The 24,259-nt window shown below is 45.0% G+C and overlaps 2 protein-coding genes across 2 annotated transcripts; one reads left to right on the top strand and one right to left on the bottom strand.

The window, feature by feature from the left end:
* The first annotated feature begins 9,648 nt into the window (after positions 1-9,648).
* On the top strand, positions 9,649-12,339 carry LOC133909232 (uncharacterized). Its single transcript, XM_062351565.1, has 2 exons — positions 9,649-9,899; positions 11,422-12,339. The coding sequence occupies exons 1-2, from the start codon at positions 9,791-9,793 to the stop codon at positions 12,204-12,206; spliced, it is 894 nt and encodes a 297-aa protein (XP_062207549.1). The 5' UTR covers positions 9,649-9,790; the 3' UTR covers positions 12,207-12,339.
* Positions 12,340-17,544: 5,205 nt separating this feature from the next.
* Positions 17,545-18,971, bottom strand: LOC133909231 (transcription factor DIVARICATA-like). Its single transcript, XM_062351564.1, has 2 exons — positions 18,439-18,971; positions 17,545-18,207 (listed from the first exon to the last, which is right to left on the bottom strand). Exons 1-2 carry the CDS (start codon positions 18,801-18,803, stop codon positions 18,024-18,026), a joined length of 549 nt encoding a protein of 182 aa, XP_062207548.1. The 5' UTR covers positions 18,804-18,971; the 3' UTR covers positions 17,545-18,023.
* Positions 18,972-24,259: the final 5,288 nt, after the last annotated feature.

Genomic DNA, 24,259 nt, shown 5'->3' with positions numbered 1-24,259 from the left:
TTGTTGTCCCACCATATTTATTTGTTTTAAAACTTTTTCCCTCTTCTTATGAAGCTGTAAAACAGCAAGTCCTCGGCGCAAGTCAACGGACCATAGGCAAAGTCGGAGCTAGAAACGGGCCATGCCCCGGGCCGGGCACAAGCCTGAAGCTCTGGCAGGCCCAACCGCCCAAGGCCTAAATTCGCTCCTGAAGTACCTTATCTCCTAATCGGCTCCTCACCTCCCCTCCTGCCAATTGATTTTTTCTACCCCTTGACCCACAGTCATTGACTCGGATGGTATTATATAAATCTTTTCAGTGACGTTGTATACGCTAGTCCACTATTGAATGTTTTTGAGTCAATGAAGCATGTCCGCCCAATCTCGGTCTGATGCCTATATTTCTTTCTTCTTTCTTCGTCTACTTACCTAAGCACTATTCTTCTTCCTCATGACAGCGTGCTTGCTCTCGTGCCCTATCCACCTCCTTCATCTCCAACAACGCTCCCACCGTCGCCCTACCCATGTCCCATTGTCATCGCATGCCAACCTTCCAGCATCCCTCTAAGCCTAGGGATCGATGATCCCTCTTCTCCCAATCAAAACCCCATCATCGGCAACCTTGTGGTGCCATCGACATACTTTTCAGTCGACTGCTTTATACTCCCTTTCTAAAATATAGGGCGTATTAGAATTTATAAAAGTCTTTAAAAGTATATTTTAATCATTAATTTATTTTACAATATATTATCAATTGCTACAAAATCAATATCGTATTAAAAGAGCTATAAAATACAGATCTATTGATATAACTTTTGTATATTAAAATATACATATTAACTAATTGTTGATCAAAATTTAGAAATTTTGATTTTTTTTAAAATTATAATACACCCTATATTTTGAGACTGGAATGGGTAGAAAACATGATCTATAAATCATTAGTACACAAGCGGACCAGTACGGGAGTAGTACATGACAATCAAGATAAGACAAATTAAAGGGTAATCTCGAGAAGCTTTTTATATTATTACTCCAACCAAAAGTACCTAGCTCCGTTTTGGTCTTAATGATGAAAAATGCATGCCAGCTAGATTAGCAGCTCATCTATCCCAGGGCTCTAAATTGACTGACAAAACCATAAAATCTCACATCACACTGGCAGCTACTGCTTACACAGTACTCCTACACATTGCAGAATACGTACGTACCCAGCTAGCTACTTGTACACGCGTGAAACGTCGTACCCGGTGTTCGTACATACGCTCAACGTACGTCAGTCAATCAGTCATGTTCAGGCAGACATAATTTAGCCAGACGCGGTGCATGCTCAGGCACATAAATGGTACTGAACCATGGCATGTGCTGGCCTTTACGCGTCGCCAGAGCCTTTTAATTTCGGAAATAACTTGATGTGGGTAGAAACTGAAAAGGAGGCCTACGGACTACAGTAGGTAACACACACAGTCAGTGAGGCTAGTGCAAAGAAGATTAACCGACCTTAACTGTATGTACTCCTATTACACACATATAAAGCATTTCTTACAGAGTTACAGTATCTTGTATCGTTAATGATTATTGCCCTAATTACATTGATCGTGTTTTTCAATATTGAAAGGTACAGTGGATACAGTATCTACCGTCGTTCGTACAACCTCAATTAGCCTCAAAATTGGGTCCGCAGCTCATCCAGCCCACTTCGAAATTGGATCGCGAATGGTCGCAGATGTCGGATTGGCCCACAGCCTACTTAGACAATGGTCGCAAAGCTGACAATCCGTACCGTGCGTCGCCTCAAGGAACTTTTATTTTTTAATAAAAAATACAAATATATCTACCCGTTTAAAAAAAATACAAATATAAACTCTTGTCGTCCGTTTAAAGGAAAATAAATTTAAAAATAAAAATATTGAATTCCAACTCTCGAAATTCAAAACACTATTAAAATTATCATAAAAAATTCTAAAAAAAATTACGTGGTACAAAGAAATATTATCATCTAGTTCTTAAAAAAATTTAACTCAAACAATGGAATTGTCTTTTTTTTTCTCATTGCACAAGTTATATTTTTGTCTAAATTTTTTTGGAGAGGTAGATGATGGCATCCTCTGCAGATAGTTTTTTTTTTAGAAATTTTCATGACTATTTTAATAGTGTTTTGAATTTTGAGAGCACTGGAATGCAATTTTTTAAATTTTAAATCTGTCGAGCATATCGTCCTTTCAATGAGAGACTAAGGCCTCGTTTGGATAGACTGCGGCTTCTGCAGAGGTGGCTACTGGCTGGCCAGGGAAGCGGTTGTGGCTGCTGGGCTTCTGAGCTGAGAAGAAAGTCGTTTGGATAGCTGGCTTTTGGATAGGCTGGCTGTCTGCTGTAGCTGTGGTTGAATGATAAAATGTCTGAAATGCCGCTGGTTTCGCTGATTAGTTGTAAATATGCTATTAAAACGTAATTGACCTGTTTAAACCTGATAAAGTGCAACGACATATGTACAAACAATGATATCAAACAATACATGCATCCATCACAGAGAATTCGACAAATAGTAGCTTATGTGACGTTGCAACAATACCAAAATCTTATTCACCAAATAGTAGTAGTAGCATATGAAAATATTCCTAAATTCTACTTGCCATCAAAGAGGTAGCAATACTGTCATGAAATTGATTCATGTCTTGCTCATCTTGCGCCATAGCGGTGTCGCCAGCAACCCCCACTTGGTGTGGTTGAGCACCTCTCAGAATGTAGTCCTCATCAGTGTCCTATTTACACAAGGCGCTTTCATGTATAAAATTATGAAGGGTCATACATGCAAGAATTATTTGAGTTTGCTTTACCATTGGGTAAGTTGATATGCCTGATAAGATCCTCCATTTCATCATCTTTAAAACACCGAATGACCTTTCAATTACATTCAGAAGAGAGGATTAAACACTTCATACTTCCCGCTTGGTTGTCGTCCTTGACAAAATTCCTACAGGTGATACCTGTTTCCCTTATAAGGTGCAAGGTACCGTTGTTTGTTTGGATATCCGGAATCAACAAGATAGTACATACCTACATGCAAGGTCACATGTAAGTAATGAGTACACAAAAAGGTGAACAATCATTGGATTAGTGAAAATTGTTACATGCAGGTAGGTGAGAGAAACTTGCTACACATTTTCCTAATGAGTTGTTGAATATATAAGTATCATGCGCCGACCCAGCCATCCGGCCACCATAAAGGTAAATCTCGTATCAAAATCACAAACAGTCATAACATTTTGAGTTGGATAGCCATCTCGACCAGTGTGATTAACAATTTTATCGTAAGGTGCAATAACACATTTATTTGTGCCATCTATAGCACCAATGCATCCATTAAAATGAGTGAAAAAACCTACCATCTTGCAGTCTGGAATGCATGATGGTAAAGTTTGGATCTCTAGGTATAATGTTTTGTGCAGCTACGGCATTGACAAAAAGCAAGACATGTAGAATTTTCTACAAATTGTTTCATCAGACCTTTTAAACTTATTCTTTACTTGACTAACTGATTCTCCTGCTCCTACCATCCATAAGAATATAGCTAAACTCTCAACTAAAGTACATAACCTACTTGATTTAAGGTTATAGTTTGCAACTAAAGTGTCATGTAATGCATATAATACTTCCAGAGCCATCCTGAACATTGAGTAACAATCCTTATCATCAACTAGTTGTTCCATTGTCCACTCATAACCAGTTTGTTGTGGTGTCCTATATGGTATTTTGTTCTCATATGTTTCGTAGTAAGAGCTACCTACAAAACCAGCCGCTATGACATATGAAAGATACTATCTTGTTAGATCCGCAACCTCTTCCTCCTTCTCCTCTTCAACTTCAAATTCCTCCCAAGATAAGTTGAACATAGTTTGAGAGTCATCCACATGAACTTCAAAGTTAGGCCATGATACTTCATGCGAATAATCCATCTACACATGACAACATCTTAATTCAACATCCAATTGAACCCAGCCCCTTTCTGATCCATTCATTTATGCAAGCAGGAAACACATAAGATAACCATAAATTGAACAACAAATAAGGTCAACACAACTTAATTATTACAATAAAGTCCAAGTGAAATAGTAATCAAGACTAGTTTGACACTAATAGTAATTGTTCAAACAATGGTATAATAGATGGTACAAATCATCACTTCTTGGTCAACTCATTATGCATCATCTGAAGCCAGTCAAGTCTCCCTGGATCTGTCTCGAAAGAAGCAAACAACTCTCTGTAACAGAGAAAGCTCACTTGACTATATTAAAACCAATGCTCCTTACTAATGCTCACTTGACAAAGGTCTCTCTCACATAGTCACATGACTGTACACAACAACAAATGCCCCTGTGATCTACCAGCCATGTAAACCCAAACACGATGTTGGTGAACAATGCACAAACAACCAAATCTCATCTGTCCTCATGTATATGTATGTACAATATTGTGCATCTACAAAGCTACTCAAAGGTAATTCAATGGTTTCATGCCTACGAATTGATACTAGTCTGAGAAGGCAGGAGCTTACATGATTCTAGAAAAAATAGTTAAGGCAACTACACCAAGCAAAGGAATCAGTTTTATATTTTGTACAGACTAGGTTAGTTCAAAAAACTATACAACGACCATGCCAAGAAGTATACTCTGATTCTCTACAATCCCATATAGAAGAGGGACCGAATCAAGAACTACAGTTAACGGGGAAGATAAATGAGGGGATCAGCGAACTCGCAAATCTAGCAGCTCCATCGCTCCATACAAGCATGGTGCACTAAACTCCAACCTCCATCTACTTTGGTCATAAAGTCTAGCTCATAAGGGGGAAAGGGGATGGAGTCTCACTAGTGCTTCTTGGTGTCAAACACATCACACGGTCAAGGAGGCATCAAACCGGCGTTCGAGCGGTCAAGGTAGCGTCCGGGAGGTTGAGGAGGAGTAGGGAGGCATCCGGGCGGTCGACGAGGCATCAAGGTGGCATCCAACGGTCAAGGGGTGTCGAGGCAGGCCGAGCGCCGAGGGAGGGGCCCGAGCAGTGATGAAGGAGGGGAGGCGAGCTGATAGGGAGGTCAACCAGCGGTGCGATACGACGATAAAGGGCCAACCATGCTACCAGATCTGGCCGAGGAGGGGCGATGGGCACGCCCAAGCGATGCACCGGCCAAGCAGGGGCGACGAGGGGGCGGGGGCGACCAGGTTGCTGCGACTGGACTAAGTGGGGAAGGCGAAGGAGAGGGCGGACGGGCGAGTGGTGGTGTTGCAAGTGAGCAAGGTGAGTGAGAGCACTCGGGCGAGAGGGATAGAAATGAGGCCAGAATCAAACGGGAGGTGGGAGGGAACGGTATTTATATGATGGCTGTAACATCCTAAGTTTTAGCATATTAATTAATAGCAAAGTTCACTCCAAATTAAAAAAAATTTAATTAATTAAAACAAATAAAATCAAAAAAATATGTATATGTATATATTCACATATATTAAATTGGCTAAGTATTCCAAAATGCACTACCTTAAATTATAAAGTTCTTTGTGCATTAATTGATTCATGTACATATGGTTTATTATTTTTATGGTTCTTTAAGTGGAGATTTGAAATTGAATGTCTCTCAATTTCAAATATATTATTAGACTCCATTCAACTTAAATCCAATTTAAATTTAAATCTTTTTTATTCAAATCATCTTTCAAATCTCAAAGCTTTACTCCCATCTCATAATTCAAATATCCCAATTTTAATTTATGCCAAGACCTAACTCAAATCCAAATTCAAATCTCTCTTTTGAATTTGTCTTAAAACCCTTTTCTTTTTTCCCCTTTTTCTTGTTCTCCCCGGGCCTAATCTTCCCTCACCCTCTCCTTGCGCGGCCTGACAAACCAGCCCACGGGTCTAGCTTCCCTTCCCCGTTCTCTCCTCACGTTCGGCCCAGCAACTGTGTTGCGCAGCCCGGTCGATGCTCGCCCATGTGCGTGTAGCCGTCCACGCGTCGCCCATCTGCCTGCTCGCCCGCCTGAGCCATCTCCCTCGTCCAGCGCATCATCATCATGCTGTCCGCCACCACGACAGCCGCCATCCCCCCTCGGGGAAATATCTTTGCCTCACCGCATTAAATGCGTCGACAACTTGCCCATGCTGTCGCTCTCTCTCCCCTCTCTCTACCCTCACAGCACGCCGCGCGAGCATCTAACGCTGTGCGACTTTCGCGCCCGCTCATGCGCATGGCCGACACAAAGCCGCCATGCCATGGAAAAGATTGCCACCACCATTTTGTTCACCGTGGACAGCACAACGCGTCGCACTGCCTCTCTGCTCATCCCTTCCCCTCTATAAATAGGTCAGCCTGGCCTTCATTCCACTATGTCCCCACCTAGTCACCACCACAGCACTATCGCGCCGCCATTCCTCGCCGTTGCGACCTTGCCATCATCGTTCCATCCCCGCGAGCTACTGAGGAGCACTAGGAGGTTGCCACCGTCCATGTGCTGCCCTCCATCGCCCAGAAGCCCGACGGGAGCACGCCCACGCCAAAAACCGAGCAGAGCCGCTCCGCCGCCGCCACCGCTCAGTTGCATCACTAGCTGTCGTCCAACTTCTCGCCATTTTCGAGCTCAGCGAGCATCTCTGTCCCCTCACGCAACCTCCTAGCTAGCATGCCTCTGTCCTAGTGCTCTCTCTTCACGCGTTCGCGTACAACAATGTGTTTTTCCCTCCATCGTCATGCCAAGGTAGCCGTCGTCGTGTGTATGCTCTCTGGGTATGGTCCGGCCATCATGCCATGTAGCCTAGGAGCTCCAGGCTCCTTTTCCTTGTAGGTAGATCACGCGTAGAATAGGGAATGTGGTACCCAAGTTTTTTGCGCTGCCACCGCCTTCTTCGGCAGCCGTCTAGCGTTGCTTCGGTCATGGCTAGCCGTCAACGAACCCCTAGCCGAGTACCTCGTAGCACATAGGTGTCCGGCGTTAGCATCTCATTGTGGAACTCCGACGGGAATATGATTCTAGCACGCTCACCTGTGCGGCTCCGCCGCAATTGCTCGCCACTGTTTCCCCCGTTTGCCACTCCGCTCGCCCATCACGCCCACGCACGTGAGATCACCTTGGCATGCTAGCGTGATTAGCCAAAGCATGTCGTGGCTCGACCCGGTAGCAACTGGCCTTCTAGGCCAGCTCAGCCACCAGTGGGCCATGGCCTATTGGGCCGACCTAGCTCCACAGCCTACAACACCAGTCGGCCCAACTCGAGTGGGCCGATAACTATGCAGCCCAGCACTATACGGCCTAGGCCTAAGCCCGACCCAGTCCAAACCTAGTATTATTCAATGGGTCCCACCGAGTTATTGTTTAGTTGGTCTCACCTGTGAGTCCCACCTATAAATAGTAAATTTCGTATTTTCCCGATTTAATTTTTAATTGAATATTCTATGAGTCATAACTTCTCCGTTCTGACTCCAATTTCGACGATTCTTTCTCTGAAATTCATCTAAATTCGAGATCTACCTATCTATCACAGTGTGATATTCATTAGGTCTCATTTGGATTTTTATTTGGTGTTATTTGATTCTTTTGTAGTATAGTTCATTATTGATCGTAGTTGCATTTGCAGAACCAACGGAGTTTTGTGAGTGCTGCATAGGAAACATCAAGAGCGAGGAGGATCATGATTATGATCAAGGCTTAGAGGATAACATCAGAGAAGGTAAGTCTTATCTCTTTGGTCATATTTAACATATGCTTTCAAATAATCTACATGATCAACTAAAAAAATTGAACTTATTATCGCATGTACTATGTATTGTGCTTACAACTGCTTATATTAGTTAATCATATTAAATAATTACCATATCTTAAATGTTATCATACAGAATACATATCACCCTAGGATTTACATGCTGTTATCTATATTAACGTTGGACGTCGTCTTGATATCTAGCATGCTTAGGATTGAATACGTCTACTTGGAGATATTGCTTTCAAAATACGTCTATTCGGAGACATTGTTGGATCGTTATCAATGTTAACTCATATATCATGAATCCTTGAAAGTTGTAAATTCCGTGATGGTGGTGAGATCCTTGATGTCATGTGGGATATTGCAGTTGGTGTGTAAAAATAGGTGAAAACTGTTATGACGGGGGTAGGTAGAGTAGTACTCTAGACGATGATACTTTTGGTGGCTTGAGTTACCTTTGTGGTATTCATTACTAGAAGATGCCTACCCCGGCCGCTTAAGGACCGAGTCATTTTGCCGTCATGCTTAAGCTACCTCAGTACAACCATACGTCATGTATGAGCAGGAGTTAATTTTTTTATCACCGGATCAGGTTGGGCATCATACTAGGAGGCTACGAGCAACGAGAAGTCAAGTGACTATCTGTCCCTCAGTTTGAATGTGCAGAGACCGGCAAGTGCTTTAAAATAGAACCTGTCCTTTAGGACAAAGCTTCTAGTACTTGAGGTGTCTTGTAGAAAAGCCCGGTAGGAAGAGTGTTTGAAAAGTCTCAGTATGATTTGCTCCTCTGTTTGCAACGGTTGGAGACTGAGCATATCGTATGGGTATAGTATACAATCTTTGCAGAATGTAAAACTATTCGAATAACCATGTCTACGGCCATGGACATACGAAGGCAGAACCTTTTTTACTGACTCAAGGTGCGTGTCTCTTGATGAGTGAGTGTGTGAACTAGATGTCTGTGAGATGAGGTTGCTAGCTAAATTCGTCAGGATCTGTGTGGTACTAGAGGTACATCAGATGTGATAGTAGGGACTGCAGAGTGAGGTGTAGCCCTTCCTAGGAAAAAAAAACTAGGTATGATTTGTTACCTGGTTTTGAACTACTTCAAACTGTTTTAAAGTTGATAGTAGAGAATAAAACTGAGTCCCTGTATAAACTGCTTTTACGTTTAAACTAAATCGCAAAACCTTATCCTTGATTTACTTTTATGTATCTATCAAACACAAGTAGTATAGAGCTTGTTGAGAACCTTTCATACTCACTCTTGCTGTCATTCAGATGAGAAAACTGAAGCCGGCTTTGTTGGAAGAGAAGCCGAGGACGAAGAGTGGACTTAGAAGTCGCGTTCGCACCCTAACTGCTTGTGGCTTTGGATCGTTGTCTTCCGTTGTGCTTTTGTTGGCTATTAGGCTAGGTTTGTAATATACAATATGGTTTATAAATCTTTTGTACTCTGTAATCTTAATATTATATGTATTAAGTTTTATTGTGATACTAAAACTGTTATACTATGTGTATTAACTATTTGATTCAGAGATTGATATAAAAGGTATTAAAAATCCTAGGAAAGAGATCTAACAATAGCAAATGTGAGTAAATATCATGGAACTTTGAGGGCAATTTAGTAAACATACTCAGATAGAAGCTTGGAAGCAGGTTTCGCTCGACTTCTGCGTTACATGGAAAAAAAAGCGAGCCGTGTTTGGAGAAGCCCGTTTGACCTATCCAAACGGGCACTAAGAGTTTAGATGTGCAATTTTTCAAAACTGACATATATTTGCAATTTTTTATTTAATTCTATAAATAAATTTTTTCTTGCCTCAAGATCGCCCGACAACGGTCGACGTCGTGTTTCATGGGCTCTTATGGGCCCTACAAATTAGGGTATTCATGGGCTCTTATTGTTTGGGCAAACGCAAGAAGAATCCAGCAGTGTCACAAGAGGCGGAAAAAAAGAAGAGAAAAGGGAGGAGACGTTGCCAATTCGGTGGTGGGGGCGGCGTCGAGAGAGAGAAAGTAGTAGCCTGGCGTGGGCGTGCCGGTGCGCAGGTGGGGGCGATGGAGAAGGGCGCGAGCACGCGGCGGCGGCGTCTGGTGGAGAGGGGATCCGATCGCCTCGCCTTCATCACCGGCCAGACGCGCAGCCTCCCCTCCGACCCACTGCCAGGTAACCCGAGGGGAACCATCCCCGAATCGCCTTTGCTTACGGCTAGTGTAGCACCTCTTGCGGTTGCATCCAGATTTAATTAGATGTTAGTTGTTTTGCGGCATTCAAATTTATTTCGAGGAACTTATCGGCACGTTGATTGGCAAACTCGTGCGAAGTAGGGTTGCGGCAGATGCCTGCCTTGTAGAGATCTCCTATCCATTGTTGAATTATCGGATGCCATAGTAATTATACGATGCGCTATGCTGATATCTGGGGTTCCCGGATCTATCGTCGTGAGGAAGAAGGTGAAAAGAGAAATTGTGATCTAGAATGTCGACAGCGGAGAATTGGGGAACGTCCAAAACCCCTCCAAAAAACAGTGCCATTGTCAGTTTGTCACTTAATTCCCCTGGAAATCAATTTAGTTTATTGGCACAACCATAACTTAATATCTTGTTAAATTCTACTCTGTGGCCAGTTTTCCTCTGTATCTTCCAGTTTCTCACCTTGTATGCTAATATCTTGTGCCACCTTATTTCTGAAGCAAGCTGTCATGGCATTGCTGTGACCTGTTTGGCTTGGTGTTAGAAGGGTTAATACATGGCGCGAAGTTAGTTCGCCATAGTGAAAAGAACACGGAAGTGGAGCACCTAGAAGGGCAGTTATTCCTAGTTCAATAGAAGTATGCGTGCAGCAATATATGGTTTCATAGTATGATGGATGCTGCACCTGAGCTCTCCAGACAAGTGCTCAGGGCACCAACGCACACACCACTCCGTTGTTGACCACCACTCATGTTCAGTGCACAGCTGGAAGCTGCGTTGTGGACACATTTTGCTGTTCTTTTTTAAAGAAAATTTTATGTGCAAAGCACTTTGGCTAGTTTCTTTTTCCAGAAACTTTTATATGCAACACGCTTCGACTAAATTCTTTTCACAGAAACTTTTATGTGTAATGCACTTTGCCTAGTAGAACACAAAGATGTATTTAGATGGCTAAAAACCTTTGTGAGAAACTTATAAATTTGACCGAAGTTTCTATGTGCATTTTTTTTCAATTGACTGATGCATTTTTTGGTAAATTGAGCTTTGAAAATTTATATCTATCGTTGTGTCAGCCCATTGAGTGGCAATGAGGTCAGATATATGCTTGTAGGAAATTATCTAAAAAAAGGCAAGGTGGTAATCATCATGAGATACCTGTGTTGCCACTGATTCACAGTCCTTCTCTGAGTTTTGACCCTTGATAGTTGGTAGTATAATGAGCTACACTCTGGGTTTTACCAGTTACATATTAATTCCAAACATGGGTCATCTTTTACTCATTATAAACCACTTTTTTTTTCATGATTTCCCTTGTTCATTTCTTCTAACTCTATCAGTGCATAATTTATCACCTATATATGTCCATAATTCAATTGCCCTAAAGTTTCCCTTGTATATCATGTTCTTGAGTGATGAAAGTTCATCATTTTCAGTGATATCTCCTGGACTAGATTCTTAAACATTATTGTCTGATCAAATTGGGTGCTATTTTGCAGATTCACCACTTGGTACAGTTTATGCTGCTTCAACTGAGCTGTCTGAAAAGCAGCAGAATGAAGGTGGCATTGGTGGTGAGAAGTTCAGCGATAGAACTCAGTTGCAAAAATCAGAGCCTAATGACCTGGTACCTGAATTTCAACGAGTTGATACTCGTGAAGAAACCAAGGCCAAAACCTTAAGCTATGAAGATGAACTATTCCTAAAATTTAAGACAGGCTGTGTAGTTCCTGAAATTCAGCCAGTAAATGAAACACCGTTGCATAGGCATGATCAGGAAACCCTTAGCAAGGAAATAAGTCATGATGGAGGAGCAAGTGTCCAGCCCAGGAGAGAGATGGAAATGAGATCCAGATCTGTGCCTCCAAGTGAGTCAAACCAAGCAGACAATGCAAGTTTGTCTGTGGAAACTCTGAAGGAACTTCTGAATTTCACACCGCTTGAGATTACCCAGGCCATATCAGCGACTGAGAGTAACCGTTTTTTAGCATCAATCGTCATTGCTTTTCTGGTTGTTCTTTCAAATTGGAGACTTGATATTGGTGGCACTATCACCAGAGTATTAGTTGGTACAAGACCACTTCTGTTCCTTATTATAACGAACATTACCATCGTCATCACATTGTTGATGGAGAACAAGGACCCCAATGCGGGGGGTATGGGTTCTGTTGATAGCTTAGGGAAGATGTTGGAGATCGGGTTGCTGCTACAGAAAGCCCTAGGTGCCCTGCTGATAGACTGCAGCGTTTGCGCTGTTATCATGGTCTGTTTTCTTGGATTCTAAGAGAGTTTAGATAGATGTTCACAGAAACTCTTGTAAAAGTTTTCCGCACTGTTCTGTACTGTTATGTCAACAATTGTTCAATTTGTAACATCTTTCTTGCTGAGTTTTGATTTATGTACTTAAGTTTTCTGCACATCTGTAGTTAATTAGAGCTTGTACCAGGTCCATGGGATACAGAGTGAAGTTTTTAGCTAATCCTGTACGTTGATTATCACAAAGAACAATCACTTCAGAGCATTTTAACAGAGAACCTAATTAGTCTCTGTTCCTTTTACTGCATCCCCTACATCGCAGCACGACCACTTCTTCTGCACGGTTTGCACACCCGCATATTCTAGCTAGGTGTCGTACGGTTGCCACGCATGGGAGGTCTATGTGAGGAGTTCTGAATCTACGGCGGTGGGTTGGATACAAAATAGAAGCCCGGAGGCTGGACATTACAAGTGTCGCCGACTAGTTAACCACGTGCCGCCCGAGCCTTAGAGTCCCGCCGCCCGTTACTTGGCGTCGTTAATATATCTGTAAATTGAACAAAGGGTACTTTCTATATCAAAAATCAGATATGAAATAAGATATATGATGTAAATAGATTTGGATCCTCGGTTAGAATAATACTATACGTTTTATGTGGATACTGTTGTATATTAATATCTCAAGTACAATCAATGTAACTACATCTATTACAATTAAATAAATTGGATCTAGATTAATCTAGGATTAAAGTCACCTAGTCTCTCAATTGCTAGGTCTTGGTGTCATTTGCCTCGACATGCACTGGATTAAACTTATATGGGTCAAGATATTGCCTTGACTCCAACCATAGTTGATAGGTAGTCCTTCAACTTATCGACCAATGCAAAGCAAATAAATCCGATTTAGATACTAGTCGTACTCGAGTCGGGTAACCGTTTAAGGCCTTCCTAGTATATATCTTCTAGATTTGTTCGGGTGTATTAGGATTCGTAGATTCGGTTTCGCAATATCTGAAGTAGCTATATGCGGGTATAGTGTACCTTGTTCGAATACGGTGTACTCCTTATACATATATACCCTGTAGTTATATATTCGACACTAGCTCCCTAACTCTGCTCAGTATGAAGGATTTTCACAAGTTCCCACTAGAGTACCACCAAGTCTGAGCTCAGTCAAGTAAGGTGGATCAAGCTTGTAGTTGAAAGAATCGAGCAAGATATGTCCTGTTTCAAGCATCGAGTGGGAACGTAAATGGGTCGAACACCCTGCTATTGTCCGCACTCGAGACTCGACTTATCGACACCCGACTTTGGGTAGAATTAAAAGAGAATTCCAAAATTTGAATAGTTGGGTATATGAGCATTTAATGCGTGTAGATGGGCGTGCAAAGATTCGCACAACGCTATCATCTTATTTTTCTCGCCGATCAAGGCGCCATAGAGACGAGAGTGGTTACCAAAGAGATGTTTAACTTAGACTATTTACCCATACAAACATGAAGTATAGCAATCTTTCCCTGCTCTTGCCGTCAGCCATCTCACATAAGCCCCCATCTTTCTTTGCCCAATCTTGCGCCACAACAAAGAAAACTTAGATCTATGTATCCCGATTCCCTTGTGAAGACCATCGCTCCTACATCACTGAAAAAGAAGTCCGACACAAAGACCACTGATGCCTCACCCTAGCATCTGGATGAGATGAGGCTCTTGACTGAAGCCTGGATGATTTCATCGATGCAAGAATCAAGGCTAAATGAGCTCCAAGCTGAAGGAATAGTTCCTCCTCACACGTTAGCAAATTGGAGGTCAGCGTCGGGTGAGGAATTCCCTTCTTGTCAGTTTGACCACAAGATTGTGATTTTTGAATCATTTTTGCGTTGCGGATTCAATGTTCCCCCTTCTAAGTTCCTCCTTTTCGTAATCGATTTCTACCAAATTGAGCTCCACCATCTGAATTCGAACTCGATCACTATGTTGAGTGTGTTTTGTCCATCTGTGCAAAGCTTTTCTTGGTACCAAGACGAGTCTAAATTTATTCTAGTATTTCTAACATCTGAAGATGAACAATGAGAACAAGAATGTTGGAGGTTGTGGCTTCCAGCTACGACCTGGAATAAAAAAAACTCCTATATCCCAGCCGTTTTAATCTCCTCCTAGCAAAATGATTGGAAAAACACTGGTTTATGTCTCCAACCCCGACCCAGTCCACTCCCCCTTAGTCTATACGGGCCTATTTCCCCTACAAAATCCATCCTGGTCAAAGAAACACGACAAATCCAACCACACCGCCTACTACGTCACCAAGATTGGTGAACTCATGCAAAGTGGCATAATCGAGTGGCACATGGCCAAATACTTTATTAGTCGGAGGTCGAGTCCTTTAAAAGCGTGGGATCACTTTTCTTGGGAGTGTTAAGGAGACAAGGATAGCTCCAAGGACACGATCAGAGGTAAGATTTATATGGCAATTTGTCGCTTCTATTATCGCAGTCAAGCTCTTTTAAGTGACTTTTCCTCTTTTTTTTTAGCTCTATCTCTATAGGATAGTAATGCTCGATTGAGCAAGCTATTTTCTAAAGAGGCGCAACCATGCTCTGTGTAGCACTACTCATTCGCGAATCCTCGACCAGAGGTAGGAATTTCTCAAGTAAGAAAGCAGTGTTGATTACCACTTGTTCAACCTGATTCGACTTTTTGATTTCAGTTTCCAGTCTTTCATCAAGAGCACATCCTTACAACTAAGGTCCTTGATCTTGATGACACTTCCTCCTCTGGTGCCAATGACAGGCAAGACCCCCCGCTCCGCAACCAGCGATGTTGCCAAAAAAAGCTAAGGCCAAGGGGAAAACTCTAGCCGATCAAAAAGCTAAAGGGTCTCTTCGATCCAAGAGATCGACTTTGCTATATGATTCATTACCCCTCAAGCGCACTCGAAGAAAGAGCCAATGATTATTGACATCGAGTTGGCAGGTGATTATTTAGTTACTACTCTGGCTATCGAGCATTTACCCACTAACGCCTAGTTTGATTGGGTGGAATTTCTTGTACGAGACCACTGGATCTCCTACTCGATCACCCCCTCGAGCAACCGGCACGTCTGATGACTCGGTAAGAAAGGTAACTCGAGTTACCTCCCCCACATTGGTCATTCTTCTAATTAGGAACTTATAACCGCTTTGGACCCTTGAGAACGGTCACATGATATCCAAACCCCAGACAGAGAAAGGCAAAGAAAGATGAATTGTTTGCAGAGCTTGAGCTGATTGAGTGGTATTAGGGGCACGCAAGGCTCCAACTGTGGATGTTTTCGGCGGTAGTTCCATGGAGGCGCTAGTACTGCACGCAGTGGTTACTCCTGTGGGGTCCTTGGGGATTTCCCCACTCTTGTCTACCACGATGTTTAGATCTACTGTGTTCGGGTTAGCAGGTGTGGCTCTGACTTCTCCGGCCATAAACACGAATCGATCTGTTCGGCTACTCTAGCTATGTATGGAGTTGTCGTCACCACTTTTGTGACTCCCACTGTCGCTATTAGTGTCCATGAACTAGAGAATATTGGGCTTCTGGGGATTCCAGTCGAGGTGTCCCACCTCACGGTATGCGTCTAATGAGTTGGATTCGATGATATCAGTGTGGATCAGTCCTCATTGAGCGTCCTAGCGGTATGCCATAGTTTCGAAGATGATCTTGAATCCGACAGGAGGTGATGTGAAGATGGCTAGCGTTGACTCGAAGTGATCATAGAAGCCATTGTCAGAGAATCCAGCTCGAGCATGTACTCGAGACATGATTGATCCTAAAAAGCAGATAAAGACTCCTACCTAGCGCGCTGTCTAAGATTTGTTCCTGACAATATGTTTGTAAATTGAACAAGGGATGCTGTCGGTGATATGGGATCCGGGGGTTCCCGAGTCCCGAGGCTAGGACAGCGCGGTGCCACATGGTGCCTTCCCTCGGGGTCCACCTCCCCGAGGACCTGAGGGAAGCATGGTCCGGGAGTGGGTGCTCGGGGTCAAGAACAGGTGGTCCCCGAGCACCCAGAGAGCCCCGAGGACACGAGGGAAGCAAGGTCCGGGAGTGGGTGCTCGGGGCCCAGAACAGTTGGTCCCCGAGCACCTAGAGAGCCCAATACCGGTGAATCCCGCAGGGACTTCACGATGAGGTGTCGGTCAGTGGGAGGCCCCATGCCGCATTTAATGGGGAGCGTGGACGGTCACATCCAACCACTCTCCCCCACGCCTGCCGTACTGAGTACACCAGTCCCTGCCGCCACCTGGCAGGAAGGTGTGGGCACAATTAATACAGCGGGTCCCATCGCATGTCTCCTCGCGGGGCCCATGAAGAAAGACGGCTTGAAGATATCTTTGATGAGCTTGAGGCTTATCGCCCTGTTATATCAGACCGCATCAGACCTACTCTGACCAAACGGGCATGAGAGAATACTCAAAAGCTGACCGGTGGGCGCCCCTGCGCCTGCTAAAGCTGGAATGCGAAGACCGATGGAACCGTCCAAGGGATGTATTTTCAACCCTCTCTAACATCAACTTTAGACCAATGATGGTCACTTTCCATTTATTATTTAAGGGAACTTGTGCCCTCGTTCTGGGCACTCCCTGAAGGGCCTCCCCCGGTAGATAAAAGGGGGGAGGGCACTTTGTAAATAGGGGAGAGACAACCGAAGAGATAGAGAAAAAATATGGGAGACAAAAGGAGAGGAGCATTGATAACATATTGGACACATATGAGTAGGGTATTACGCCTTCGTGCGGTCTGAATCTGTCTAAATTTTTAGTGCATTTATTTCTACTAGTTGATAATCCATCCTGCCTAAGTCCCACACGCATTAATCTCGCGTACGAGGTAGTTCCAGGACCAGCCCCCCGATCGAATCTCAAAAGGGGTCCCTCGGGATCCCTGCTCGCGGTATTCATCCACCGACAGATACCTTCAAGATTAGTGATCAAGCACGGAATAAGACATGCGATGTAGACAAGTTCGAGCCTCTGATTGAAGTAATACAATATGTCCTGTGTGGATATTGTTGTATATTGATATCTCAAGTACAAGCAATATAGCTAAACCTATTATAATAATATAAATTGAATCTAGATTAATTTTGGGTTAAAGTCGCTGAGTCTTTCAGTTGCTTGGTCTTAGTGTCACTTGCCTCGCGATGCACTAGATTAGCCTCCTTTTCTCCTCTAGGTATATGATTCCCTATTTTATATGGGGCCGAGATATTATTTTGGTTTCAGCCGTAATCGATAGAGAGTTCTTCAACTTGTTGATCAAGACAAAGTAGATGAATTTGCTTTAGATACTAGTTATACTCAAGTTAGATAACCGTTTAAGCCTTTTATAGTATATACCTTCTAAATATCCAAGTGTATCAGGATATATATATACCTTGGAGTTATATATTCGACACATATATCTTTGAACTTTACCAGGCAACGACTGTACAAGTTATCCACTCCAACTTCGACACCATCATATAAAAGCAGCATAAACCAGTGACACCTGCATCGATCTGCATCCACCTAAACTAGTAAACTAGACGACATTGACGCATCATCTCCGTTAGATATTTCAACTCCTAATCATGCTACGAGTAAGTTTAAACCACGTGCTAGCAGCCGGCCTGCTTGAACTCTGCCTCTGTTTCTCCAACACAAGGAGTCGCTGTGCGTCCACAGCAATGCGGAGATCCATGGGCGGCCCTAAGGATTTACCCTAATTTAAGATGTAGTGCTAAATGACTAGCATTATGTACACGTCGTGGACTAGTGCTCCTACTTGCATTTATCCTGAGACAGAGTGCGTCGCCGTCGGCGGGCGGGCCAGGTCAAGGTGTGGTGATGTCGTGGATGCTCTTGCGCTTGGAGTCGCGGCTGGCGGGGTTGGACTGCCGGTTGAAGTACTTCTGCGCGTGGCTGGCCACCTGCGTCGGCGTCCTCGTCCGCACCGCGAACCGCGAGATGTTCCGCCAGTCCCCGCGCCCGTACTTCTCCAGCCCTTGAAGGAACAGCCTGGCCACGCAACGAACGAAAAAGACGGCGTAAGTTTACAAGGACAAAAAGACGGCTACGTGTGGCTGGCGAGGGGGGCCCACGCGCCAGCTGGGAAGAACTCCTTGGCTTCTCCGCTTGACAAGGCAATGCGGGAAGACGTTGAGAGGTCTCTAGAATACCATAGATCAATGGAACCACGGCGGCGTCGAGCGCGAACTGAGATGGTAGGGAAGAGAGGGCGTGTAGTACCTGTGCTCTTCCTCGGTCCAGGGTATTCCTGGGCGCCTGTCCTGGCGGCTGGCCCGGCCAGTGCCAGCGCGGCGGTCGGGAGCGCCTTCTTCGCCGTCGTCGTCCCAGCAGCCGGGGACGTCGACGGCGCCGCTCTCGATGAGGTCGACATCGGCGACGAGCGCCTCGTAGTGCTCCCAGGCCTCCCGCGGCGTGCGCCCGGGGAGCTGCGCCGCGACGAGCGCCCACCGGTCGGGCGCGTGCTCCGGGCACAGCACCAGCGCGCTCTCGAACACCTTGTCCTCCGCCTTGCTCCACGGCCGCCCCGCTGCCGGCGCTGGCGGCCCCGCCGCGTGGACGCGGTGGTGGTGGTGGTGGAAATCCATGCCCTCCCCCTCCCCTCGGCTCGACACGATCGGTCTCGAAGCGTCACGTCGGTAACAACTATGGCGTGGCGTGCGGCGTGGCGCTCGTTGTGGACGGACGGATGGGTGGCTGGCTAGGCGGGCGGCGCCGTGTGCCGTTGGCTTGGTGCGCGTGGGAACGGAATTTATAAAGATTCGGGTCGGGTCGGGGGGAGCCGTAACAAGGGACCTGGGGAATCAAGTCAATCCCGAGGGGTTGGGTTGGGTTTGTTCAGCGCGTGCACACGTTTTGGGCGTGCGCGGGTGTGGGGGCCGGCGCCGGCTCGGCGGACGCGTGTGCGCTGGGTGCGCGCGGGCGTGGACACGGCGGTAAACTACGGTGAACAGACGTCGGGCGAGGTACGGGCGCACGGTTTGCGCTTCGCCGGATCCTCGGTTCCGTTGGTTTCGCGTGGACCCGCTGATGTTTGCTTGTGCGCGTCGGTGGGTTCGTTGGCGTCGGTTGAGTCGAGCTGTTTGTTTGCTTTCCTCGGCGGCTGCGCGTGGTAAAGTTTGTTGGTCCCGCGAAAGTCAAGGTGGCGTTTGTTCGTCTTGTACTCTTGTGCACGGCAAGTGCCCCCTTCGCAAGTTGAACTTAAAATAACATCGGCAAACACAAGAACATTTGCTCAGCCCATGGGCCGGCCTCACGGCCTGAGTAGCTACATTCATGGCCGAGCTGACACCAGGTTTTGACGGATTTTTCAATTTTTTTATTATTAAAACTACAAAATAGGCTACCGTTTGTAAATTTCACGGAAATAGACCCTGTTGCACAATTAAAGGACCACAAGGCCTAATCTTCTGACCATTGGGCGAAAAATCACCCTTTTATTGGGATTTTTTAAGAAAAAACACAAAGACATCGCATTGCTTTGTTTGTAACCTTCAAAACACCACTTGAATTCTTTCTACGGGGCACGGGAAAATTTAACAAAATACCACTCGAATTCTTTCAATTTTTATATAATCAAAGTGTAAAATTTATGGAATTGATAGAGATAAACTAGGCATTGAAATATATGTGAAATAAAGGAAAAATGTAGATGAATTGTATTAGTATATTTTTGCTCCTGAGATTTTCCTTTCGTTGATGGAAGGCACCCAATTCGGGTGGCACCCCTTTCTGGATTGAGTCACCATCGCTTCGAGTGGCTGAAAATTGGACGAGACGACGAGTCGTAATCAAGCTATGCATCTTGTCCTGTACCGATCAAATGAACATGCTCCGAAGAACATGTATTTCTTCACGTGAAATAACCGGTACTCACACCATGACCTGACGACATGATGGAATTGCCGGGCATGTCTTGTGTCATTCACCGGGTGCTCGTCCAAACCGGCAGGTTGGTGCGCAGTATCATTTCGCTGCCACTTGAAATGAATTCAGATGAACAAGTACAGGGGCGGAGCAGGATTAGACTATAAGGGGATAGAAGAGAGCCAAATTTGAATCGATTTAGAACCTATTAACTTGATTTTTGTAAAAAAAAGCATATTTTTCTCTTAATATTGGTTACTATATTTTTTGTTTTTTTAAAAAAACAAAATACAGGTGTTGCGATGAATCCATATTCCATGTTCAGTTTAAAATATTTTTTTCTTATTCATAAACAAATTCACTCACATTAATAGATAGTGATAGCTATCTATTCAATGTCTCGATATTGCTTTTCCTAGTTCGATATTAGCTTACTATAGAAATTACTAGAAAACATCCACAACTAAAAATAACTAGAGCTCCGTCAATAAAGAGTAGAGCAATGCAGCATAAATCATGATAATTAAGGACAAGCACATTAAAATTAAAGTTATCTTCTTGTCGTGGACCATTGGCACCCCTATCTTCAATATGGTCCTTTCACAATAAAGACCGATCAGCGCAGCCTATCGCATCTAGACGACCAACGCCTAACAACTCCATGGCAACAACGCACCCTCACGAAGCTTCTGGACCTCGATTATACTATCCAGTACAAGAAAAGCTTGGGGCATGGCACTGCTGACGCCTTGTCCCACCAGCCTCATGCACCTGATGAGGATTTGCTCGCCACCTCCTTCGGGGTTCTTGTCTGGTTGCGAGACATGACAACGGGTTACTCTGCTAGTAACCCCGCACAATAATTGCTCATGGAATTGGCCATTTCTAGCCCCTATGCATCAGGATTTTCACTAAAAAGGGGCATCATATACTACCATGAACGTATTTGGCTCGATGACAACCCTTTTTTTAATTGAAAGTGATTCAAGCCTTACATAAGAGCGCATCCGATGGCCACTCAGGGTTCCCTATCACTTACAGACGTATCTCTCAGCTGTTCTTTTTGGACAAGTATGAAAGCTCAAATCCGTGCATATGCACGGCATTGTGACATTTGTTAGCAGGCCAAACTAGAGCACATTCGTTATCCCGATCTTCTCCAATCTCTCCCAGTCCCAACTCAAGTGTGGCAGATAATTTCTTTGGATTCCATTGAAGGCCTACCTCGCTCTTCTTCCTCAAATTGCATTTTGGTTGTTGTGGAAAAATTGTCAAAGTATGCTCACTTTGTACCTCTAGGTCATCCCTTCACAGCGCACAAGATAGCCTTGGTCTATCTGAACAATATATACAAGCTTCACGGATTGTCGCAGTCCATAATCTCAGATCATGACAAAATCTTTACAAGCAATTTTTAGCAAGAACTCTTATAGCTCATGGGCACACAGCTGCGAATGAGTTTCACCTACCACCCTCAGACAGACGGCCAGACAGAATGCATGAACTAGTGTAGCAAAACATACCTTCGCTATTTCGTCCATGCCTGCCCGGGTAAGTGGAGCGATTGGCTTCCTCTCGCTAAATTTTGGTATAACACTTGCTTCCATTTCGCTCTTAACAAATCTCCTTTCGAGGTCCTCTACGGCCATCGCCCTCGTCATTTCAGTATTGACCCCAAGGCGCACTGTCTTGTCACTGATTTGAAGCAATGGTTCAGTGGCTATGAGTTGATGCTCAGGCTACTCTAGCAGCACCTTCATCGTGCTCAGCAGCGGATGAAGCATCAGGCGGACAAGAACAGAATGGAGCGCACCCTGCATGTCGTAGATTGGGTTTTCCTCAAGTTGCAGCCGTATGTTCAGTCCTCCGTGGCCACTCGTTCCATCAACATGCCATCCTTCAAATATTTTGGACCTTATCAAGTTCTGGAACATGTTGGCTCTATTGCTTATCATCTCCAGCTGCCGCCTTCAAGCACCATTCATTTGGTGTTTCACATCTCTCAGTTGCACAAGGCCTTGGGGGACAAAGAGCGAGCTGTCACCACTCCACCTCCTGTTGTCGACCTCTATCAGTACCCAGAGACTATCCTACAGACTCGACGAGTTCTAGTAGGTAATGCTTTGGTCTCCCAAACTCTAATAAAGTGGTCGAATCAGGATGTGCAACTCACCACCTGGGAAGACATGGACCAGCTTCGCACTTGCTTTCCTCATGCCCCAGCCTAGGGTCAGACTGTCTCAGGGGGGAGGGTGTCAGGGATGGCATTACCAGTGGGGTGAGGAAGTCAGGCCAACAGGAGACTCAGGAAAAACGAGCAAAGAGGCACAGGCGTTCGAACGTCTGTCTGGTTGAATCTGAGTTGGCTAAGGTGACATGAGAGAACAGTTGTGTTTGTGCGCCCGATGTCATATAAGAATTACTTAAGGTGCCAGAGTCGAGAGAGGGAGGCAATCGGTTATAAACTCCTCACCTCTGAACTCAATCCCTAAAAATGGTCTGGCTAATTCCCAATCTAGAATCACGCTTGCTATCCCAGCCTAAATTCTCTGCTACCTTCCCCAAATCATCTTCTAGTCCGAAGCAATCGCTAACATGCCCCTACAAGATACAGTTTGTTTCGTGTAGTGCGCTTTTCGGGGAGCTCTGGTGGCCGCCGGTTGCCGAGCTGTCGACGTGTGAGCGTCAACAGCCAAAGGACGGAAGCGTACGCGCGATTCGTTCCGCCGAACTGTGGAATGTGATACAGTACGCACTACATTGGCTGCCAACTTTGAATACGTATGCCAAAGCATTAGAATATTCATTCGTGATGTATCCATCTCCACTTCGGTAACTTTCTTTTTGAGACATTTCTCTTCCAATAACCTCTGGAACGAAATAGCATGTCATGTACGTGCTGATGTGACGACCACTATACCATAGCGTCTCAGTATCTTTCACAACCACTAGTTTCGGCATTGGGCGTACTTGCCTTTCCTCCACGGCGACACTACTGCTGCACTGCCAGGCGGAGAAGAACAGCGAGCGAGCGCCGAGCGGCCGCCCACGTCTGGATCCCCTGGCGTCAGAAAAGAAGTGGAGCAACACATCAACAGTGGAACTCGAGAGTTAGCTTTGGGCCGTGTCCGTGTGGGCCAGTGCAGGATAAGGTCCCAGCCCAACAATCTCGGCAACGCGAAAGCAAAACGGGAGCGACCGAGCGAGAAATGATAGCACACGCTGACCCACTATTACTAACCCTCCAGCCTTCTGAGACTTCGGCGTAGATGTACGTATCGCTGCATTGCCGCTGCACGTTCCAAATTAAACTAGCTCCAGTTCTTTCGAAACATCTGTTTCAAAAGAAAAAAAAGACCATGCTATGCTGCGCTGTACGTGACGGGAAGCAATGCGCGAACGCCAGCGCGCGGATGGTGAAGCAGCCCGGGTCGGGTAACGCTGTTCGTTCTCTCTCCAGGAACGTTCAACGCCTGGTCAACGCGAAAGTGCCATCCAGCGACGGCTTCAGTCTCTTTTGTGCACGTTAATTTGGTGCAGCCCAACGGGACTCTGTCGCAGTCTCGCCGACCACATCCCAGTGGAGAAAACTCTCGGAGAAATTAACCACGAGCATATATAGACCTGCTGCATGTAGACATTTAGGGCATTGCTATTTAATAGGCGCATGTTTTTTTTTTTGTTTTTTAGACGATGGCTATGAATCGTTGCATGGATTATTTTTATTCAACCTCCTTCGGATCTCATCCCTCCTGCAACCTTTAAACTGACGTTGGCTCGCACTCTTACATCCAGAAACAGTCCTATCGTTAGATCCACAGTCGCTGCCTCTCCCTCATTAAAAACTCATTTTCGTGCTCCCCACTCTGGCACTGGCTCACCAGAGATTCTCCAACTTTCACGGCCAACACCGTCACCTCCTCTGCCAGAATGGGCTCCCTCTCTCACGAGCTCTTCTAAACCCAACGACGAAGGGAAGCCCCTTCTGTCCCTGGCTGACAGCAACCCCTCCACTAAGCTCCTAGAGTTTATACGTGTTAACACGGTCACTAAAAAAAGTTTTTAATGTGTGAACTCTATGAAGCTTGAGAAATTTAACCATAGCACTATAGCATACTTGTTTTTGGAGCTGGTTCAGAGAGAGTGCAATGGGAATAACAACAAACTACCACTAATC

This window comes from Phragmites australis, chromosome 2, assembly GCF_958298935.1.
Source record: "Phragmites australis chromosome 2, lpPhrAust1.1, whole genome shotgun sequence".
Lineage (NCBI taxonomy): Eukaryota > Viridiplantae > Streptophyta > Magnoliopsida > Poales > Poaceae > Phragmites > Phragmites australis.
This window is presented reverse-complemented; position numbering and strand designations above follow the sequence as displayed.